The sequence below is a fragment of the Oryzias melastigma genome, linkage group LG9, assembly GCF_002922805.2.
Source record: "Oryzias melastigma strain HK-1 linkage group LG9, ASM292280v2, whole genome shotgun sequence".
Taxonomy (NCBI): domain Eukaryota; kingdom Metazoa; phylum Chordata; class Actinopteri; order Beloniformes; family Adrianichthyidae; genus Oryzias; species Oryzias melastigma.
The window spans coordinates 20399962-20420366 of record NC_050520.1 but is presented as its reverse complement, the minus strand read 5'-3'; the positions used below and the strand labels follow the sequence as shown (position 1 = coordinate 20420366).

Sequence of the window (20405 nt, the reverse complement as noted above, 5' to 3'; positions counted from 1 at the left end):
ATTAGTTAGATTACTAAATTACTTGATTTATAACGCCGTTAGTAACGCCGTTATACTTAAACGGCGTTAGTCCCAACACTGATTTTCACAAATCAATAAAAGCTTTCACAAATCAGAGAATATACTTTATGTATTCTTTACTATCTAAAGCATCATTTAATCCTGGTTTGAACTGTCTAGGTACAGTAGTTTTTGAACAGGACCTGTTTTAACTGGTCAGTGAGCAAAAAATACGATAAAATCCTCCTATTTCACATTTTCACAAATCAGAAACTATACTTTAATAAATAACAAACACATAATTATAATAAAAACGTGTGGTTGAACAGAAATATTTCTCTGTATGAAAATGTGAATGAAAGGCTAAATTGATTTTTTTTGTGAACATTTGAAAAAACATCATAGTAACTCCAGAGTCCACAGTGTAAGTCTCCACATAAGAATTGAACTAGTTTCTTCAATCTTATTTGTTACTTTGTCAAAGTCAATGGATAGAAGAGTTCATTTTTCTGTTGACATGAGCATAAATGCCTCCAAGTGGTGCAGACTGAGCATGCTCCAGCCTGTTTTTAATGAACTTCAGAATGGAGACGGTTCTGACATGAAACTCGGGAAAATAAAAGCTGAATGAGAATGTGAATGTCAGCACAATATCTGGGTATCCACCAGTGAAAACGTTATATTGTGTCAGTATTAGGGCTAAGAATCTCAGAGTCACTCAGTAAACAATGTGATTCATGATACCAACAGTATTGCAAAACGGTAAACATTACAATAATCAATATATGACCTCTGTAATTTATGATAACTATTTTAAACACAAATGTATTGTTTTATTTTCTTCTAAATATTTTTTTAGAATAATTTAAAACACAATATATCAATTTTATACCCTTTCTAAGAATAAAATAACATTATCAATTAGGGATGTCCCGATTTCCGATCACGTGATCGGAAATCGGGGCCGATCATGTGGTTGGGGACTCGATCGGAAACGGACTCCTTTGTCCGATCAGGATCGGATATTTTAATTATTTTCTTTATGATCAGAGCTTTATATTTAAGATAAGATAAGATAAGATAAGATAAGATAAGATAAGATCAACTTTATTCATCCCCGCAGGGAAATTCAGATGTAGAAGCAGCAATAAATAATACTAAAAAGCACAAAACATTTCATCTTATCATTCCGGATAAATGCCCCACTACAAGTCTGCATGTCATGAAAAGATCACAAAATGTCATCACCAGAAAACGCAGCAGCTCAAGCAGAATGCTAATGTAAACAAAGCTAGCTAGAAAGCTAACTTCCAGGATCAATAACTCTTTTCAAAACGCTTTAAACTGACAGCAAATTGTATTTCTTTCCTAGTTTATATTTGCTGTATTTTTACTTGTTTATTAAAGCTATTTCACAGAAGTGTTTTATTTAAGTTTTTAATGATAAAAAAGGTTAATGAAATATAAATAAGGTACAACACTAATGTGTTTCTTCAGTTTATCCATGTTTTAAATGTCTTATAAAAGTATCGGATCTGGACTCGGTATCGGCAGATACACAGAATCAAATGACTCGGAATCGGATCGGGCCCAAAAAAACCTGATCGGGACATCCCTAATATCAATAAATACTAATGTGTCTTTACCATAACTACATACATTTTAAGGTAATAAACAAATAAGCGGGCTGCACGGTGGCGCAAGTGGTTAGCGCTCTCGCCTCACAGCGAGAAGGCCCCGGTTCGAATCCCGGCTGGGACCTTTCTGTGTGGAGTTTGCATGTTCTCCCCGTGCATGCGTGGGTTTTCACCGGGGACTCCGGCTTCCTCCCACCGTCCAAAAAAACATGCTTCATAGGTGAATTGGTGACTCTAAATTGCCCCTAGGTGTGAATGTGAGAGTGGATGTGTGTGATTGTGGCCCTGCGACAGACTGGCGACCTGTCCAGGGTGTACCCCGCCTTCGCCCTTCAGTAGCCGGGATAGGCTCCGGCGCCTCCGCGACCCCGAAAGGGAAGAAGCGGTCAAGAAGATGGATGGATGGATGGAAACAAATAAGCTAATAAACAAAACTCTAGTTAAGAACCAACATGAAGAGTAAATCAAATGGCCTCACTTCAAAGAGCAAAATGTGGAAATAAAAAAAAATCATATTGTTCAAATTCAAATTAACTTTAATTAATTTTATATTTTATGTCAGACAATTTGTTATTGTTGAGGCAACAACAACAACAAATTGAGGAAACCTATGAGCTTTCAGCCTGTTGATATTCCAGGATCATTGTTTTTCAAAGTGCTGCCATCTTTAATTCCTCCTCCTTTTAGCAAAATGTCCAGGGGCCCGTTTCAAGAAGCAGGTTTTGTTGGAACTCTGAGTTTGTGAACTCCAAATTCAGTAAAACTCTGAGTTTTCGGTTCCAGAAAGAGGGATAACTCAAACCCGTGAAAGTGGGCGAAACCAAGCCCGTTCCAAGAAGCAGGTTAAGCTGAACTCAGAATCAATCACTATGGTAACTGAGTCTGTGAACGAAACCTGGTCGGTAGCAGGTTTTCTTCAGGAAACTTAGAGTTCTCTGTGGTCTCCGCCCCTTTTTAAAGTGAAAGATGTTCAAATATGAGTTCCTCATGAACATTTAGAGAACATTCACATTAGAGACGTCACGTTTCCACCACGCAGAAACCAAAATGACACGTTCATTCATAGAGGATCATGTAGAGAGGAGGCTGATTAATCCAGAGGAAATGTTATTTACGTCGGTAGAGGATTTGGAGGACACGAGTCGACTGACTGCAGTTTCCTGATTCATTTTTATTTCATTTTTACATTATAAATAGTGAGTTTTTCCAGGGACTCGCTATTAAAAATACAGTTTTCTTTTCCTTATTTTGAACCCTTAACAATAGAAATTATTGAATGTCAAACATCGGGAAACCATCTAAACTTATGTACCGTCCGTCACTTGCGTCAAACATTAGCTCAGTCGTCAGCATCGCTGCTTTCCATCGTGGAGTTTGCGAGTTTGATTCCCAGTCACGGAAATTATTTTTATGCTTAAAAAAAGAATTCGGCAAATATTTTTTAAGTCTTGAGAATTACAATTAAATAAACGCTTTTAAACATATTCCAGGCAGCTACAGTTTATTTTTAGCGTGCAGTGATATCTGTGTGTATGGGGGGGTGTTACCAAACTGGTCATTCATGCGATTCCGGAGATTACGGATTAAATTAGTAACAGATCAAAAACCATTCCTTACTCAACAAGAGACAAAATAACCTTCCTGACATTATTTATTCATTATTAGAAGTGATTCAAATAACTGCAGATATTTTCTCTCTGTTCTACCGCTGCAGCTGTGTTGCTTTTCTTGATGAAAATGTTCTCCTATAGTCGCATATGCTTGAAGGAACTTATCAATTTCCACCGCCGGAAGTATGAAACTCAGCTGTTTGTTCCTGTTGCCATGGTGAATCAGGCTGTCTTTGCTCCATTGATCAGGGCTTTTAATGGTCGCGACGCTCACACCTGATTCTAGTTCTAACAACTTCAAGTTGATTGAATCAAACATTTTCAGCTGTTCTGGAACCGAAAACCCTGAGTTTGAGAATTTAGAGTCCAGTGACTCTAAGTTCAGGTTTGAACTCTAAATTGTTGAACCTGCTTCTAGGAACGGGCCCCTGCACTTTTCTTTGATAATCAACACTTAGTCACGTGCTCCATGTGTGTACGTCTCATTGGACGGTCAGACGCTGAGCACGACTGCGCTAGAATTTGGTGTGTTTGGACAGGTTACTGCTGTTTCCGTGATCGCTGTCTGCGTCTACTTTTCAAAAATACAGACATGGCTCGGACCTTTTCACTCGCAGCCGCTCTGCCTCCCGCGTGTTCTCACCTGTGGAGCAGGTGGAGAGGAGCCCCGCCCCTCCCCACCGCGGAGAAGCAGCGGAGAAAGTGACTCCGTGTTCGCGCTGAACCCGTGCCACTATGTTTTTAGGCATTTAGCCGCCCGTACCGCTCGTTCCCAGAACCACTATCGCTTCCTACACATTTGTACTCACTAATCATCCGTCTGGCCCGCGGCCGCTTCTCTGTCCGGCCCATAGACCGTCTAAATAGAACGTTATTCACATCAATGGTCCGGCCCAGACATGTTGGTAAAGCGCACTCTGGTGGACTCAACCAACTGTGAGAATTTAAAAGGGTGTTTATGTTAAATCGTAGCTCCAAAACTGACGGTGTCGTCTATTAAATGGACCGACAAACATTTCTAAAAAGATTAATTCATGTTCTACCGTGAATCATTTTTCCATGACGGCGACTGACCGGCCCATGAATGAACCGGCCCACCGGGAATCCTCCCGACTCTGCGGATTACCCACTCCGCCCTTGTTCTTGGCCTTATGAGAACCCAAGCAGCAGAGTTCTGAACACTGTTGAAATGCGATTCATCAGTACGCCAAGGAAAAGGTGTCATAAATCCTTAGGAAAAGAGGGCACGGTAGTGCACCTGCACATGTTCTATGCATACATTTTTCTTTTTTTATATATTTAAATGTTACCAGTTAGTTTCAATAAAAATACTCCCAAAATAATGCTGGAGCTTCATGACCGCTTGAGACACTTAGAGAGGCCTTCTCCAATGCCACGACAAATAAGGCTGGGTTCACCTGAACCGTTTGGTGACAATGCTGATGACTGTCAAGCGTTTCTTGCATCGTGTCAGCTACAGTTTGATTTCAACCCCAGTGAATTTCCTTCTGAGCAGAGCAAAGTTGCCTATGCCTTGAGTTTTTTGACAGGCCGAGCAAAGCGCTGGGGTTTGGCTGAATGGTCCTGGGGGGCGCACCATTGCAACACGTTTAGAGCCTTCTCTTCCCAGCTACTAACTGTTTTCAATCCATCTACACCTCATCGGGCAGCTGCTTCCCAGCTCCTCCAGCTCTCACCGGGGTCTCGTTCTGTTTCTAATTTTGCTGTGGAGTTCCGCACCCTGGCTGCCAACACTCGTTGGCCAGAAGACGCCCTAGTGGATGTGTTTTGCAAGGGGTTATCCGGCCCCCTGAAGGATGAACTTGCAGCGAGGGAGCTTCCAGAAGATTTGGAGGAGTTAATCGACCTAGCCACACGGATCGATCGACGTATGAGGGAGAGACTGCAGGAGCGGTCCAGTACCACCCGTGGAGCAGGTCTTCCATCAGCGCCTGTGGGCCCTGTGCCTACTAATCTATCCTGTGTCAGCCCTACTCCAATCTCCAGCCCTTCATCAGAGCCCATGCAACTGGGTTTGGGTCGACTGACGCCAGCTGTGCGTCAAAGACGCATGAGGAGTGGTCTGTGTCTCTACTGCGGGCAATCTGGCCATTTCATCAGAAGCTGTTCATCAAACACCAGGGCTCCCCAGTGAGAGGGCAACTGGTGAGCCGTGTCTCTGCCTCCTTTCTGCCCTCTCGACCTCCTACAAGCCTCCTGGTGTCACATGATCAACTACAGGATGAGTTTGACACTCTTATTGACTCTGGCTCTGATGGAGATTTAATATCTCAAGAAGTGGTTGATAAACTCAAGATCCCCACTAAAACTCTGAGTTCAGCTCTACTTATTAATGCAATAAATGGATCTTTAATACACAAAGTGACTGCACGCACTGTACCTGTGAAAGTGACTGTATCTGGTAACCACAATGAACTTATGTCCTTGAGTCACCTGACCTCAGCAAAGTACCCTCTGTTTATCACGATTTGGGTGAAGTCTTTTGTAAGACACGAGCAAAGTCTCTGCCTCCTCATCGTCCATATGACTGTTCTATTGACCTTCTCCCAGGTACCCAACCACCCAAGGGACACCTTTACCCACTCAATCCCCCTGAGCGTGAAGCCATGGAGCAGTATCTTCACGAAAGCCTTCAAGCGGGCATCATACGGCCTTCTTCCTCCCCAGCTGGAGCAGGATTTTTCTTTGTCGGAAAACGTGATGGGGGTTTGCGTCCCTGCATTGACTACAGGGGACTGAACAACATCTCTGTCCGTAATACTTACCCTCTCCCTCTGCTTCACACTGCCTTTGATCTAGTGAAAGGTGCAAATATTTTTAGCAAGCTAGACCTTCGCAGTGCGTATCATCTGGTGCGCATACGTGAGGGAGATGAGTGGAAGACGGCCTTCAACACCCCCAATGGACACTTTGAATATTTGGTTATGCCTTTTGGCCTAACGAGTGCCCCTGCAGTCTTCCAGTGTCTCATTAATGATGTTCTTGGAGATATGATTAATAAGTTCGTGTTTGTGTATTTGGACGACATTTTAATTTTTTCCCCAGACTTTGAGACCCATGTGCAGCACGTCCGGGCGGTTCTTCAGCGTCTACTGAAGAATCAGCTGTTTTGCAAATCAGAAAAATGGGAGTTTCACGCCACCAAAACCACATTTTTGGGCCATGTGATTTCTCCAGGTTCAGTTCAGATGGATACTGCTAAAGTTAACATCTTGGGTCACCACAGTAAATCAGTGTTCACTGCTTCACACAGGTGGTTTTGCAGAGAGTTTTACGCCGAATTTCCATCACCCTGTGTTTCATCCGGGCTGGGGACCGGCATAGGGAGACTCAGGCTTGAGGCCTTCTTGTGACCTTCTGTCGGATCCACTCCTGCATTGACAACTCCACAGTACTTACTGAAGGAAGTGGTTTACATGCACCCATTCTTCATAATTCTGAAATTCAAATCAACATTTCTCATTGGCCTTTCTTTTTTTTCCTCTTCCTCTTCCCCACATCAATGATCGTTCCATGTTTTTGGATATTGATCGGTGACCTTTCCCCTTCTTTCATGGAGGCTTTAGCGCAGGTGTTAACCCCCCAGGGAAGAAAGAGCCACCAGTTTAGTTTGAAACCTTGAATCAAAAGGGAAAGTCTTTCATCTAAATGCAGGCTTTGGTTAAGCAATCGGATCAGTTGAGGAAGTGGGTTTGTTCTCGTTTCTTGTTCTGCATGACCTTTTTTGGGGTGTGACGATTCATTTTTACGACAATTTGATTTGAATCATAATTTGTGGTTGATGATACGATTCCTTTACCTGCCCTTGTGCTTTCCTAGGTACATTAATGTAGGGAGTGGGGTCATCCATAAGGATTTTTATCTTCACTGGTGTCGGTTGCAGAAATGAAATCTTGTCCACGTTTGTCATGGGAGGATCACACATCAATGTAAGGGTGGGACACAAAATATCAATACTTTGTATGTCATACTTCAATGTTTATTTTGAAGTAAATAAAAAAAAAACTTAGAGGATAACCCTCTACCATCCCAACACATTCATGCCATGCCCTCTGAGTAAAGCAGGAGTGTCAAACTCAATCACACAGGGGGCCAAAATCCAAAACACACCTTAGGGCCACAGGCTGAACAGGATAAACATTTATTGAACACTCTAAAACTACATTTTTAAAACTTTTAAACCATAACTTTTGAACATAATTATGAACTAGATATACAGGATTACCTGTGATAATGCTAGTGTGAATGCTGTAAGCTGAATCTGGCCTCTGAAGATGCTGAAACTGATAGCTGAAATCACTGAAGCTGATAGCCAGCTAGAATATTAGATAAAATGTAGGTCCAAATTAGCTAAGCTTCAAAATAGCCACAAAAAAAAGCCTAAATTAGCCAAAACAGCTAGCATGTAGCTGAAATATTAGCTAAACTCCAAAATAGTTCAAAAAGCTAGGAGAATTATAATTTTAAAAACTTTACAACTGTAACTTTTTAACATAATTATGAATAATAAAGAGGCAGGAATATTATTCCAGAATAAATCAACTTAAACTTTAATAAGAACTTAGATAGAACTTTATTAATCTCCCAAGGGAGAAATTCATGTGTCCGGCAGCAGAACAGAACACACACAAACACACACAATAAATAGCAATAAAAATAACAGATTCATAAAATAAAATAAAATACCAGTTTATATCAGGCAGATTTGTTAAACAGCCTGATGGCTGAAGGGACAAATGAGTTCTTAAAGCGCTCAGTCCTGCAGCGCAGTGAAAGGAGCCTGTTACTCCGTGTGCTCCTCTGTGCCGACATTGTGCTATGTAGAGGATGTCTGGGATTACCCAGCATGTTTCGGCTTAGAGCCTTCATCCTCTTCTGCAGGCCAGTTCCCACAGAGTCCACCCTCCTCCCGATCACAGATGCACACCTCCTCATCAGTTTGTCCAGCCGATTGCAGTCCCTTTTGGTCATATTGCCACCCCAACATACAACCCCAAAAGAAACAGCACTTGCCACAACCGACTGATAGAAGAGGAGCAACATATCAGCACACACATCAAAGGACCTCAGCCTCCTTAGGAAAAACAGCCTACTCTGTCCTTTCCTATACAGAGCCCGAGCCTGCTCTGTCCAGTCCAGTTTATGGTCAAGGTGCACTCCCAAGTACTTGTAGGAGTCAACCACCTCGATCCTCTCTCCATTGATGATCACTGGTTGGTGGGAGGGCTTCCTACCAAAGTCAATGATCATCTCCTTGGTCTTTGAGGTGTTCAGCAGAAGACCATTCTCCCTGCTCCAGGAGGTAAATCTGGTGATGAGCTCCCTGTACTCACTCTCATCCCCTCCCTTTACACATGCCACTATAGCGGTGTCGTCCGAATACTTTTGGACATGACAAGCCGCAGATGCATGAGTAAAGTCAGCAGTGTAAAGCGTGAAGAAAAAAGGTGACAGTACAGTTCCCTGTGGTGCGCCGGTGTTGCTCATCAATACTCCAGATACACAGTCACCCAGTCGGACATATTGTGACCTTGAAGTCAGATAGTTGTGGATCCAGCAAACAAAAACAGGATCCACTCCCATCCTCTTGAGCTTCTCCTTCAGCAGCTGAGGCTGGACTGTATCAAAGGCACTTGTGAAGTCAAAAAACATCACCCTCACATAGCCGATACAGTACAGGTTTCAGCTTTAACACTTTAAATTAAAGAGGAGAAAATCTATCAAGTCAAAAGTTGAGATGTAATAAAAAACATGTTATCATTATTCTTATTACATTTTATCTGAGGTTAATAATTAAAAGCATCTACATATAAAAAAATTAATGTCATAAATAAAAACAGTTTTTTGTATTAGTAGGTTATTGTTTGCACAAGTTTTATATTTTTGATGACAATTTAAGCAACAAAACAACCTGAAGAGCTGCTTGGAAGCTGAAAGAGACGGTTCTTTATAGTGGGATGAAGCCAGTTTTCCAAGAAGACCTGGAATTGTCATCACTGGCACCGACCCTTACCATCAGAATGACTATTTGTATTTGAGGAGGAGAAAGAAACTGCTGGAGGCATTAAACAGTTATGTTTTCAAAAGACTCAGTTTCAGATTTAATATACGTATTTGGCGCAGTGGTTAGCGCTCTTGCCTCACAGCGAGAAGGCCCCGGTTCGACTCCCGGCTGGGACCTTTCTGTGTGGAGTGTGCATGTTCTCCCCGTGCATGTGTGGGTTTTCACCGGGGACTCCGGCTTCCTCCCACCGTCCAAAAACATGCTTCATAGGTTCATTGGTGACTCTAAATTGCCCCTAGGTGTGAATGTGAGAGTGGATGTGTGTGTGATTGAGGCCCTGAGACAGACTGGAGACCTGTCCAGGGTGTACCCCGCCTTCGCCCATCAGCAGCCGGGATAGGCTCCAGCACCCCGCGACCCCGAAAGGGACGAAGCGGTTAAGAAGATGGATGGATGGATGGATGAATGTATTTAGGTTTGTCAGTTTCCCCACATCTCTCTTTGATCAGTGGCATGGACCACAGATGTTTGAACTTTGTCATTCTTCACACTGATGTCTGATTTCTAATGAAGTCAGGTTATGTCTTCAACCATGTTCATAATTTGGACAAGATCACTCATTTAAAGATAAAGATCAATGATAGACAAGAGGATCTTGTTGATGCTAACTGTTTTTCTCTTGAGAATTTGTACATGACCGGAAAAGAGTAAAGTCAAGAAACGAGTAGTGAATTACTTTTTTAAATGAGTAAAGTGATTTTATTACAATTTCACCCAGTAACTAAAGTAAAGTAATCAATTACTTTTTAAAAGTAATTTACCCAACAAGAGCTCCACTGTGTCTTTGTAGATCTGGAGAAAGCTTATGACAGAGTGCCCAGAGAGGAACTATGGTATTGTATGAGGAAGTCTGGAGTGACAGAGAAGTATGTCCGAGCAGTGCAGGACATGTATGAGGGCTGTAAGACAGTGGTGAGGTGTGCTGTAGGGGTGACAGAGGAGTATGTCCATGCACTTAAACACTTAAACAGGAAAGTGACCATGTAAAAGTGCAATGTGTTTGAGAAGGTGGGTCCACCATACTTTAGTGCTGGTGCACCAAAGTAAAAACGTTTTAATCCTCATCTTTGGTTTTTGTGTTCTAGATCCAGCGTCTGGTGTTCTGATTTGGCTTTCGACACACTGCGAGGCAGCGATCACACCATCGGCTTTGAGGACATCCTCGGCTGTGAGGGCTTGAACTAGAAACAGTCAAATGACTATATTCACATCAGTCTAACTATCTCTGTGGTCTTCTTGCAGATCCAGCTCAAAGTGAAATGATCCGAAAGCCACACCTGAAGGTGGAATACAAACTGGGATTGTTAGGAAAGATGCAGGAATAAGACCCTCTGAAATATTTAGGTTTCTGTTCCTAATTAGGTTTAGTAATTCATTCCAAAACACACCACAGAAAATCTCTTACTGGAACATATAGTCTTGACAAACAGTGGGTCTGATTACTGTGTGCATCTATGTGTTAATGATTGTAAAGCAGCCATTTAGACACTTTTATGTGGGGAGTGATTTTTTCTATTCTCTGTGCTAATGCTTTACAGATAATTTTGACGTCTGCATTGATCAGTGAGATGGGACGATAGCTGGAAGGAGTTGAGGGATCTTTCTCTGGTTTGAGAAGAAGGATTATATTTGCTGAATTCATGTTTGGTGGAAGTAACTGATTTTCCTTTATAAATGTAACCATTTTATAAAAAGTTTCTGCTAGCTGTTCCCAGAATTCTTTGTAAAACTCAGCGGGAAAGCCATCCGGCCCCGGAGCTTTGTTGTTCGGCATAAGCAGCAGAGCATCATGAAGTTCAGATGATGAGAGCGGCGAGTCTAAGTCTTTGATTTGATCTTCAGTTAATCTGGGAAGGTTTACATTATTAAGAAATGAATTGATGCTTTGCTCTGATGGATTGATCTCTGAGGTGTATAAGTTCTTATAAAAATCTTTAAAAGTTTCATTAATTTTGATCGGGTCATGAGTGACATTTCCTGACTCATCAGTAATAGATGTTATTGTGGATTTTTCTTTATTAATTTTAAGCTGATTAGCTAAAAATTTGCCAGATTTATTAGAGTTTTCAAATCTTTCTAGTCTAAGTCTTTGTATTTGGAATTGTGTTTGTTTGTTAATTATGTCGTTTAACTGAAGCCTTAGTTTTTTTAAATCTCCCAGAATCTGTTCTTCTGCAGAAGCAGCATAAGCTGTCTCCATTATTTTTATTTTATTTTCCAATTCTATTAATTCTGCTTTCTCTTTGCGTTTTTTATAAGTTGAATAAGAAATGATTTTCCCTCTCATCACTGCCTTTGCTGCTTCCCAGAGAACACATGGTGAGATGTCAGGAGTATTGTTAAATTCTAAGAAGGTTGCCCACTCTTTTTTAAAGAATTCAATAAACTCTTGATCTTTTAACAGAGAGTTATTAAACCTCCAGGTGGAACCCGAAGGTGTTGCTGCTTCCCTGACAATATTTACAGAAACTGGTGCATGATCACTGATAACAATTGGATGAATGCTGGAGCTTTTAACATCTTTTAGAAGAGATTTACTGATTAATAAATAATCTAAACGAGAGTGTGAGTGGTGAACTGGAGAGAAGAAGGTGAACCCTTTAGTGTTTGGGTGACATGAGCGCCAAACGTCGCAGAGACCCAGATCGTTTGATTTGATCGTTTGATTTGATCATTTGATTTGATCATTTGATTTGATCATTTGATTTGATCGTTTGATTTGATCATTTGATTTACTTAGATGCTCACTACCACAGTTGAAGGACGTGTTGCGTCTCTTTGCATTTCCATAGATGTACTCACATTTTGTTAAATCTGCATTTTATATTGATCTAATTTATTTAAGCATTTACATGAAGGCATACAACTATTTCACAACGAAATATTTAGAAAGTTTCTCTATAAAAATGTTTGTGGTTGTAAGGGAAAAAACAAAACACAGTATTGTGGTGTCAAATGTGATCATTTGTCTTTCTTATAAGATCAATACTGATGTATGAGATATTCTTTACACCATCATGTTGAAGTTTGAAAATAAATGTATTTTGAAGCACAAACTGCAGTATTTGTCTTTAAACGAGGTGCCATGATGCTCAAGAAACTTGAATTAAAAGGTTTTTTTCTCTCCATAAATCTCCCAGTCTTCTGTGAGGAGGTGGGCTTAGCCCCCCCCCCCCCATGTTTCCAGGTCCAGGAAACGCCCTGGGGGTCATCTGGACCCCACAGGAGAACACGAGGGACAGAAGTTCTAAACTGACCAATCAGATGCCTCGATAAAAGCATGTGGTCTCACGTCCAACACTTCAGTGGAAGGGGTGTGGCCTTCCAACAAGCTCACTCCTGATTGGTGGGAGTGGTTGCCATAGAAACAATGACTTAGACTGACAATTTCTGGCTACAATAAATCTATGTCGCCTAAAATTGGCGACTGACTTAATCTGGTCAGAGCCGGATGAGGCGACATTACGCTTGCTCGGTCCAGTTCTCATATACAGTCACTGTCATTGATACAATAGCTCACTAATTGAGCAGCAGGTCAGGTTCAACCTGAACAGAAAGCCCACAGAGCCAGTGAGTCTTTCCAGTGTGTGTTTATTAAATTACAAAGTTATTACTCTTTTTATCCATGTTATTACTGAATCACACAGTCATGATGAACACCTGAACGCACCACGACAGTCTGGACTCTGTGGTCACTTCACAACGTACAGAAGCACGACGATGAGGAGGAGGAAGGTGTGAGGGTCGCCACGGTGCCCGTCTCTCTTCCAGCTGAGTGCGGACAGAATTTCCACCGAGCCGTGTTCCTGCAGATTCTGATGGATGAACAGGGACTCGGAGCCTTCCTGAAGGTCGACATGTGGCTGAAGACGCCACCGTTCCACCTCACAGTCCATCGGCTGGAAGTGTGTGGCGACACGGACAGTGATGACGGCGGATGGAGGAGCAGAACTGCTGCAGAATCAAACTCAGTTCAGACAGCCGTTTAAAAAGCCATTTTGCACAATTTAAAAACGCATCTTGGAAACCGTTTTCTACAGGTGGGTGTGTGCCACATCTGATTTAGATTTTTGGGACAAACTAATTCATAAACATTCATTAAAAGCTGACCAGAACCAGTGGCTTCATTTGGGTTCGAGTTCTGTCTCAGCTTCCCTGCGTCTCCTGAAACCATCTTTTGTGCTGGTCACCACGGTAACCGGGTCAGATGTAACTGTTGTGCTCGCCTGTGATCGTGGCGGGAAACCGCGGCTGGGTGGAAGCGTGACCTCAGCTCCTCCTACATGACGGCTGAACCGTTTGGAGCAGCAGCGCCCCGGTTCTGAAGAACCACACGCTGCTTCTACATCACACAGCTCGACTCCAATCAGACTCCTGATGAAGTCGCTCTCAGGAATGAAGATGAAGATCAAAACACAGAATAAAAAACACAGAGATAAAGTCACTATGGAGTTCATCGTCACATGAATATTTCAACGCTCTCCTCCTTCTTTCTTGCGACTGCACGGCAGGAATAGTCTGTTAGTGATGGCGGCGTCTGGCTCCACGCCCTTCACATTGTGGGCTCAGTTGTCCTCGAACAGCAACAGCAGGTCGTTGTTGTCGTGGCTCGGCAGGTCAGGGGGCCCGAGGTATGACAGCAGCTCGTCCGGGTTGGTGAGTTCTGGCAGAAGCTGCAGAGAAGACGGGTCAGCAGCAGAACTTCAAGAACAGAAACAAAACTTTTCTTTATGTCAAACATTTCTGCCAAGCTGGTTCTGACCCAACAATTACACAATCTGAGCAGGAAACATCCACAAAGCTTCTGGTTCGATGCAGAAACCGGAGCCAGAGGGGATTATGGGTAAGAATCGGGGGATACTCACATCTAGAGAAGGCTCCGGAACATCTGCTGAGCCCCCCAGCCCGAAGGAAGCGTCTCCTTGGGGGCGAGGGTTCTGGATGCTGCGCTGCATCATCTGGCTGCTGGTGCCATGGAGACTCTGAGACTGCTGCTGTGAGAGAGAGGCACCATGGGAAATGGAGTCTAAATGGCCAGACATCTAAGAAGAGATCAGTGAAGGAATCGATGGAGAGTTGGAGGAAGGAGAAGAATGACACGATTAATAAAGAGAGATAGGAAAGAAGGGGCGGAGCATATACAGGAAGCGAAGTATCACAAAAACAAGAAGGTCAAAGAAGGAGGACGAGGAGAACCAGAATGAGGGAGAGGAAAACTGAAACAATGCAGTGACGGAGGCTGCACACGTCAAAGAGGAGTTTCTGTACCTGCGTGGAGAGTGAGTGAGGCGGGGGCTTGTCCGGGGTGACGAGGCTGCTGGAGAGCTCAGACTGGTAAGAAAGAGGAGGGGGGCCAGGGGAGGAGAACTCGCCACCGAGGCCGGGAGTTTGACCACCAAAGTCAGAGAAAGGAAAGGACGGAACTGGGGGGTGGGGGGAGAAAACATCAAAGGATGAACAATGTCACCATGACCCCCCAACAGTTTAACCACTGAAACCAGCAAACAAACTGTTTTTATTCTGAAGGTTTACAGAAAATGCCTTCAGAGCTAGCTGCACAGCTGTTAGCACACTTCCTGTTGGCGACTGTGAAACCAGCCAATCACAGATCGCTTCAACATGCCCACACTCCCAACATGAAGAAGCAGAAGTAATCCATTACAAATAACGGTTAAAGACTTCAACCATGAGTTGATGTTCTTCTCTGATGTAGAGCTGGATGTATTATATTAGACATCTTTAGTTCTCAATTGTAATTGCACTAAAACACGCCAGTTAACGTGGGTAAACAAAATTCGGTTGTGAGTTTATTTTTGCTTGGGGCTTCTGGTTCTCATAAAAAACCGAAGAAGTCATGTGACTCACCTGGACCTGCGTAATCAGGTGTGTTGCTGCTGTTGCTGCCCCCTGCTGGTAACGAGGAGTAGCCCATCGGGGACGAGGAGGAGGCTGAGGTGGGCACTGTGGGCGTGGAGGAGGACGGCGGGCCGGGGCCAAGAGACGCGATCATTTCCATGACGCTGGGCAGGACCATGTGACTGGGGCTGAGCGTCCTGCAGCGCTTTAGAACGGGGCCGTCCGGTTCTTCCTTCACGTGCAGGTCCGGCTTGACTGGAACCGGCTTCCAGCTGCACACCGGGTCGATGGTGATCTCCTCGTACTCAGAGCTGTGCAGGTCACAGGAACACAAAGATGGTTTGAGGACATTACAGGGCTTCTTAGGCGAGAATCGGGCTGAAAGGAGCCCAGACGCTTCCTGGAAGGGGGTGTTCTCACTCGTCTGCGTCACAATGTGAGAACCCGCTGGTTTGGAGGGTGTGGGAGGGGCCGGTGCTCAGAGCGCAGGTTTACAAGAGGAATCCTCAGTTTGAATGGATCATAATATTATTTAGGGTCGTTTAGGGCGATGAATCAACAGTATAATACTGTCCATTTGAAGCTCAAAAAGAGGATTTTGCATGGTGTAGACCAATGTGTCAAAGTCAAGGCCCGGGGGCCGGATCCGGCCCTCTGGGTAATTCTATCCGGCCCTCCAGATCATTTTATTTTATTGTTAATAATGACCTGATGTTATCTTGCACTCATTTCTAACTTGTATAATTTTAAATAACTATATTTTTATAAAGTAAAATATTGAAAGTTATTTAAGGTTTAAGTTGATTTATTCTGGAATAATATTCCTGCCTTTTTATTATTCATAATTAAGTTAAAAAGAAACGGTGTAAAAATTGGTATTCTGCTAGCTTTTTTTTCTCTCGATTTTTTAGGCTATAGACCTTCTTCACGGTGATATCAGACAAAATGGCGGCAGGACCGTGAGCGTGATACACAACTTCTGGGTAATAGGATATATTTATAGAAATATATATGGGTATGGATTTGTGTATATGTAGTTATGGGTATTTAAACATATTGCATATATATTTTATTAAAACAATGCAACTATACTGTGTAATTGTTGACGGCGGGGGGAGGGGTTTTTGTTTGTTTATTTGTTTGTTTGTCTTTTAGGTGGAAATTATGTTGGGGGAAAAAAATAATCGAATAAACATATTTAAACACTAAAATAATAAAAGGTAACATTACCAATTTCAACAGAAAAATGTACAATATTTATTTCATGAATGTCCTGCTGAACTGTATTTTCATTTCCTCTCCTAGATCGTTCACAAATCTAAATACAAATTTAAATAATCCTTCAATATTGGATGTTTTATTGAAAATGTCAACCTTTCATTTGAGCAGATTTTATTCTAACTGGTTCTATTTTGGTTGATGTTATTCACACGTGTTTAAGTTGGAATAAGGAAAAGCTGATAGAAATTCACATTGTTCACATTTAAAACCCTTCTGCTCTCTTTGGGGTCCAGTTGACTCCAACCACATATTGATATGTGATTTCTTCCATGACAAAGGTGGACAGGATTTAATGTCTGTCATGGACATTAGTGAAACTCAAAAATCATTGATGAAAAAAAGTTCAGCGCCCTGTCTTGGGGGGTCCAGATGACCCCACTTTTAATGTAAACAAACTAAGGAAAGCGGAAGGGTTAAAACCTTCAGCAAAGACACACATCACTACATTGTCCGTACACATTTTAATCTCTTCCCAGGATGAATGTACTTGTTGTTCTACAGGATATTTTAGGGATAATAGTAAAAACAGGAATGGTTTGGTTCAGTCAAAATGTTAAGAGTAACTATCGAGCCACGTGGTTTCAGCTTTCAAAATAAGAGCGGCCAAGTAAAAAAAAAAACATTTAAAAAAAATCCCTGGGTGAACATATTTACAACAGCCAATTTCATATTTTTGGCAAAAGTTTTCATATAATTTAATCATTTTACCTTTATTTTCCTGCAGATCACACACATTTATGAACAAAAACAAAGAGGAGTGATGTTAGAACCACGGCTGAGCTAACAGCAGCTCACTGACCGCAGTAGAAAACATTACAACAGGAATAAGTTTGACTTTAATGTCAGACACGCTGGAATTGTCTGACTTTTGATCCGTTTACAGGATTATGTGAGAACAGAAATTTAGGAAACTTTGAACTGGTGAGAAAAGATCTTCTGCAGCTCCACGTCTCATAGACAAAGCTAATGCTAGTGTTAGCATTAGCACAGATTAAAAGAATAAAATCATAATTACCTTCATAATCAAACAAGCAGCATTCACTGAAGTTCTTGTAACCTTTGTCTAACTTTAACCTGGTTGTCAGAGAGAAATAATCCACGACTGGATTAATATCATCCAGAGGAATTTGGGGATCAGCTGATCTGTTCTGACTGCAGACAGGATCACTGACATTTGTACTCTGATTTATGAATGATCTAAGAGGAGGAAACGAATACAACCAGGACATTTATAAAATAGATATTGTACAGATTTTGGTCAAAACTAATTAGGTTACCTTTTACAATTTACGTAATATTGCTTTAAAAGCGTTCAGCTGTCAGCTTTGCCGTTCTAAACAACAGACACCAGAAGCGACTCTGCTCTTCCCGGCGATGTGTGACTTCACGTGAAAAAGGTCTATTTTGGAGTTTAGCTAATATTTCAGCTACATGCTAGCTGTTTGGGCTAACCTAATTTTTTGTTGTTTTTTTAGGCTAATTTAAGATAAGATAAGAAAACCTTTAATTGTCCCACAGTGGGGAAATTGCAATATGGAATTTGGCATTTATCTAGTATTTTAGCAGGTTATCAACTTCAGTGATTTCAGCATCTTCATCTATCAGCTCCATCATCTTCAGCTGCCAAATTCAGCTTACAGCATTCACACCAATATTAATCCAGTAATGCTATATATCTAGTTTTGAAATGTAGTTTTAGAGTGTTCAATAAATGTTTATCCTGTTCGGCCCGTGACCTCAGGTGTGTTTTGGATTTTGGACCCTTGTGAGATGGAGCTTGACACTCCTGCTGTAGACCCTTCATGGTCTCGGGTTTCCAGACTGTTTAGCTGGAAACGACTGAGCAGCATGTTGTTCTTCAGGTTTTAGTCCGATATTTAGGGTCAAACCCAGAAAGGCTGCTCTCCCTCCCTCAGTAGCAGCAGTTCATGCTAGTCCAAACGCGAAGCTTCTTACTTTTGAACGTAGATGAGGATTCCCAGCATGTACTGGTCCACCTCCAGTCCCTCCAGCAGAGCCGTTTTACTGCAGACAGATAGTGGAAGCAGATGTTTGGTTAGCGACACAGAAAGAGGTCAGACGTATCACTTTTACCCAAAGAACACAAAGGGTGAGCATGGCAATTTAACATGGAAGAACATGAACACCTCAAAGGAAATCATGTTTTTCTGGTTCAGCTTTATGTAGGCATCAACAACAGTAGATTGGAATAAAAAGCTGATTCAGACACAAGACGTTGCTCTTCAAAGTCCCCCTCCAATGAAAATCATCTTTTTTGAGTTTTTAACATGTATGTGAGGCATTTTCTTCTGAAAGAGTAAAAATATAATAAATCATTTCTTGTTTGCATTTCTAAGTATTTCTCCTTTTAAGTTGCTGTCACTCAAAGTCCCAGAGAAAAACTCTGAATTCCTGAAACTTTCATACGTCACAGTAGCTAGCTAACCCGATGTAGCTGTAGAGGACGGAGAAGATGATATAACGTCCGACTTCTGTGCTGTAAAGGATTGTAACTCAGTGAAAGGCCAGACTGATGTTAGCTTTCATTATTTAGTAATTGATATTCATGTCCGCTCCCCTTCATGCAGTGAAGCCGCGGGCTGTTTTTAAGGTGGCCTCACGTATTTCTAATGAAACAAAGTAAAATCCCATCAGCTGTCACAGATATGCTGTCCGTCTGCATTTGTTCCAATCTGCAGAGGATCGCCGAGAGGCAGCAGCCGCCCGCTGGCAGCCAGTGGCAACTGCGAGCAGCGGCGGGCGCCTATAAAGGAGCGCTGCTACTGAAAAGCATTTTGAGTTGCAGAAATGAAGTTTTGGAAAAAATGGACTAGCCTGCCACATCTTCATTTCACTCTGATTTGATGGTGTCTACACAATTGAGCCTCTGTAGGCTGAAAACTTTTATTTCCATTAAAAGACTTGGCATCCTTTTGTTCCTAAGACACTGTCCTGTCATTATTTGTATAGATATCCAACTTCATATTGAGATCTGATGTATCTAATGTGTTTCTTTAAAGGGGTCCTTTCATTTTTGTGAGTATTATATGTGCTTGACTTGCAGAAATTTAGCTGGACAGGTTGGTGTAGCTTAGCTCAGGAAGAAGAGTTTTCTAAATCACTGTGAGCGTTTAACCCCTCTATCTCTAGTTCCTCCTGCCCCCCCTATGCTCCTCCCACAGAGTTAGCAGTCATGTTGTCTCCGAGGAAGTCTGACCTCCAGTGGAGAAGCTTCAGCTGAAGCCTCCCATGTGAGAGGAAACAGTGAACCAAAAAGGGTTGGTTTACAGGACACAGCTTTGCAAACCAGCAAAACGTGTTACTAATTCAAATTTAAACTACTGAAACTAAATATCCTTAAAGCCACACTTCAATGAAAATTGTGTTTTTGTTGTTTTTTACATCTTCTTGCAGCATTTTTCCGGTTCTGGGTCTTTGAATACAATCTGCACAGTCTTTTTCAATGAGAATATTCAATGATTTGTTGTGGATGCTTTGAAATTTGATTACATCAATAATATTAATGATCCTTAATATCCTGATTTTATTAATATTTGATATTAAGTCCTGAACCGGATATTGATAATTCATGTAGAGAAAATGGTCGAGTCGGGGTGGGATTATATAAGTTCGCTTCCTTCCACTCCCTTTCAAGTGATCAACTTGTGATTCATTAAGTGATATGTTATGTATCATGACCTGAAATAAACCATTTAATTCATTGAATTTTATCATAATGGAGGACATGCATAAAATAATCTAAAACTCAAAGTGTGTTTCTGAGCACGTCTTTGTTCACATGGTGGTGGATCAGGAGCAGATGAAAACCCGCGGTTTGAAAAAGCTCGGGATTGTGATGCAGCAACTGCCATGGAGGGGCCGAAGTGCTCCACTCCTCCTCCTCCTCCTCGCCGCCTCCTCCTCCTCCTCCTCCTC

At 42.0% G+C, this 20405-nt stretch overlaps 1 protein-coding gene and 1 long non-coding RNA gene across 5 annotated transcripts in view; one reads left to right on the top strand and one right to left on the bottom strand.

The window, feature by feature from the left end:
• Positions 1-10265: 10265 nt before the first annotated feature.
• On the top strand, positions 10266-11549 carry LOC118599091. The gene is made up of 2 exons (XR_004948376.1): positions 10266-10500; positions 10575-11549. It is a non-coding gene; the product is annotated as an uncharacterized LOC118599091 (long non-coding RNA).
• Positions 11550-12906: 1357 nt separating this feature from the next.
• Positions 12907-20405, bottom strand: part of LOC112138441 (zinc finger MIZ domain-containing protein 2) — a 28545-nt gene continuing 21046 nt past the window's right edge. Inside the window, exons 17-21 of one of the 4 annotated variants that reach the window (XM_024260997.2) lie at positions 18426-18494; positions 15198-15499; positions 14601-14755; positions 14198-14374; positions 12907-14005 (exon numbers count right to left, since the gene is read on the bottom strand). In XM_024260997.2, coding sequence (XP_024116765.1) covers positions 13898-14005; positions 14198-14374; positions 14601-14755; positions 15198-15499; positions 18426-18494 — 811 coding nt within the window. In that variant the 3' untranslated portion in view covers positions 12907-13897. The remainder of the gene's footprint in view (positions 14006-14197; positions 14375-14600; positions 14756-15197; positions 15500-18425; positions 18495-20405) is intronic. The other 3 variants (XM_036213390.1, XM_036213391.1, XM_024260998.2) reach the window with 3 other exon arrangements.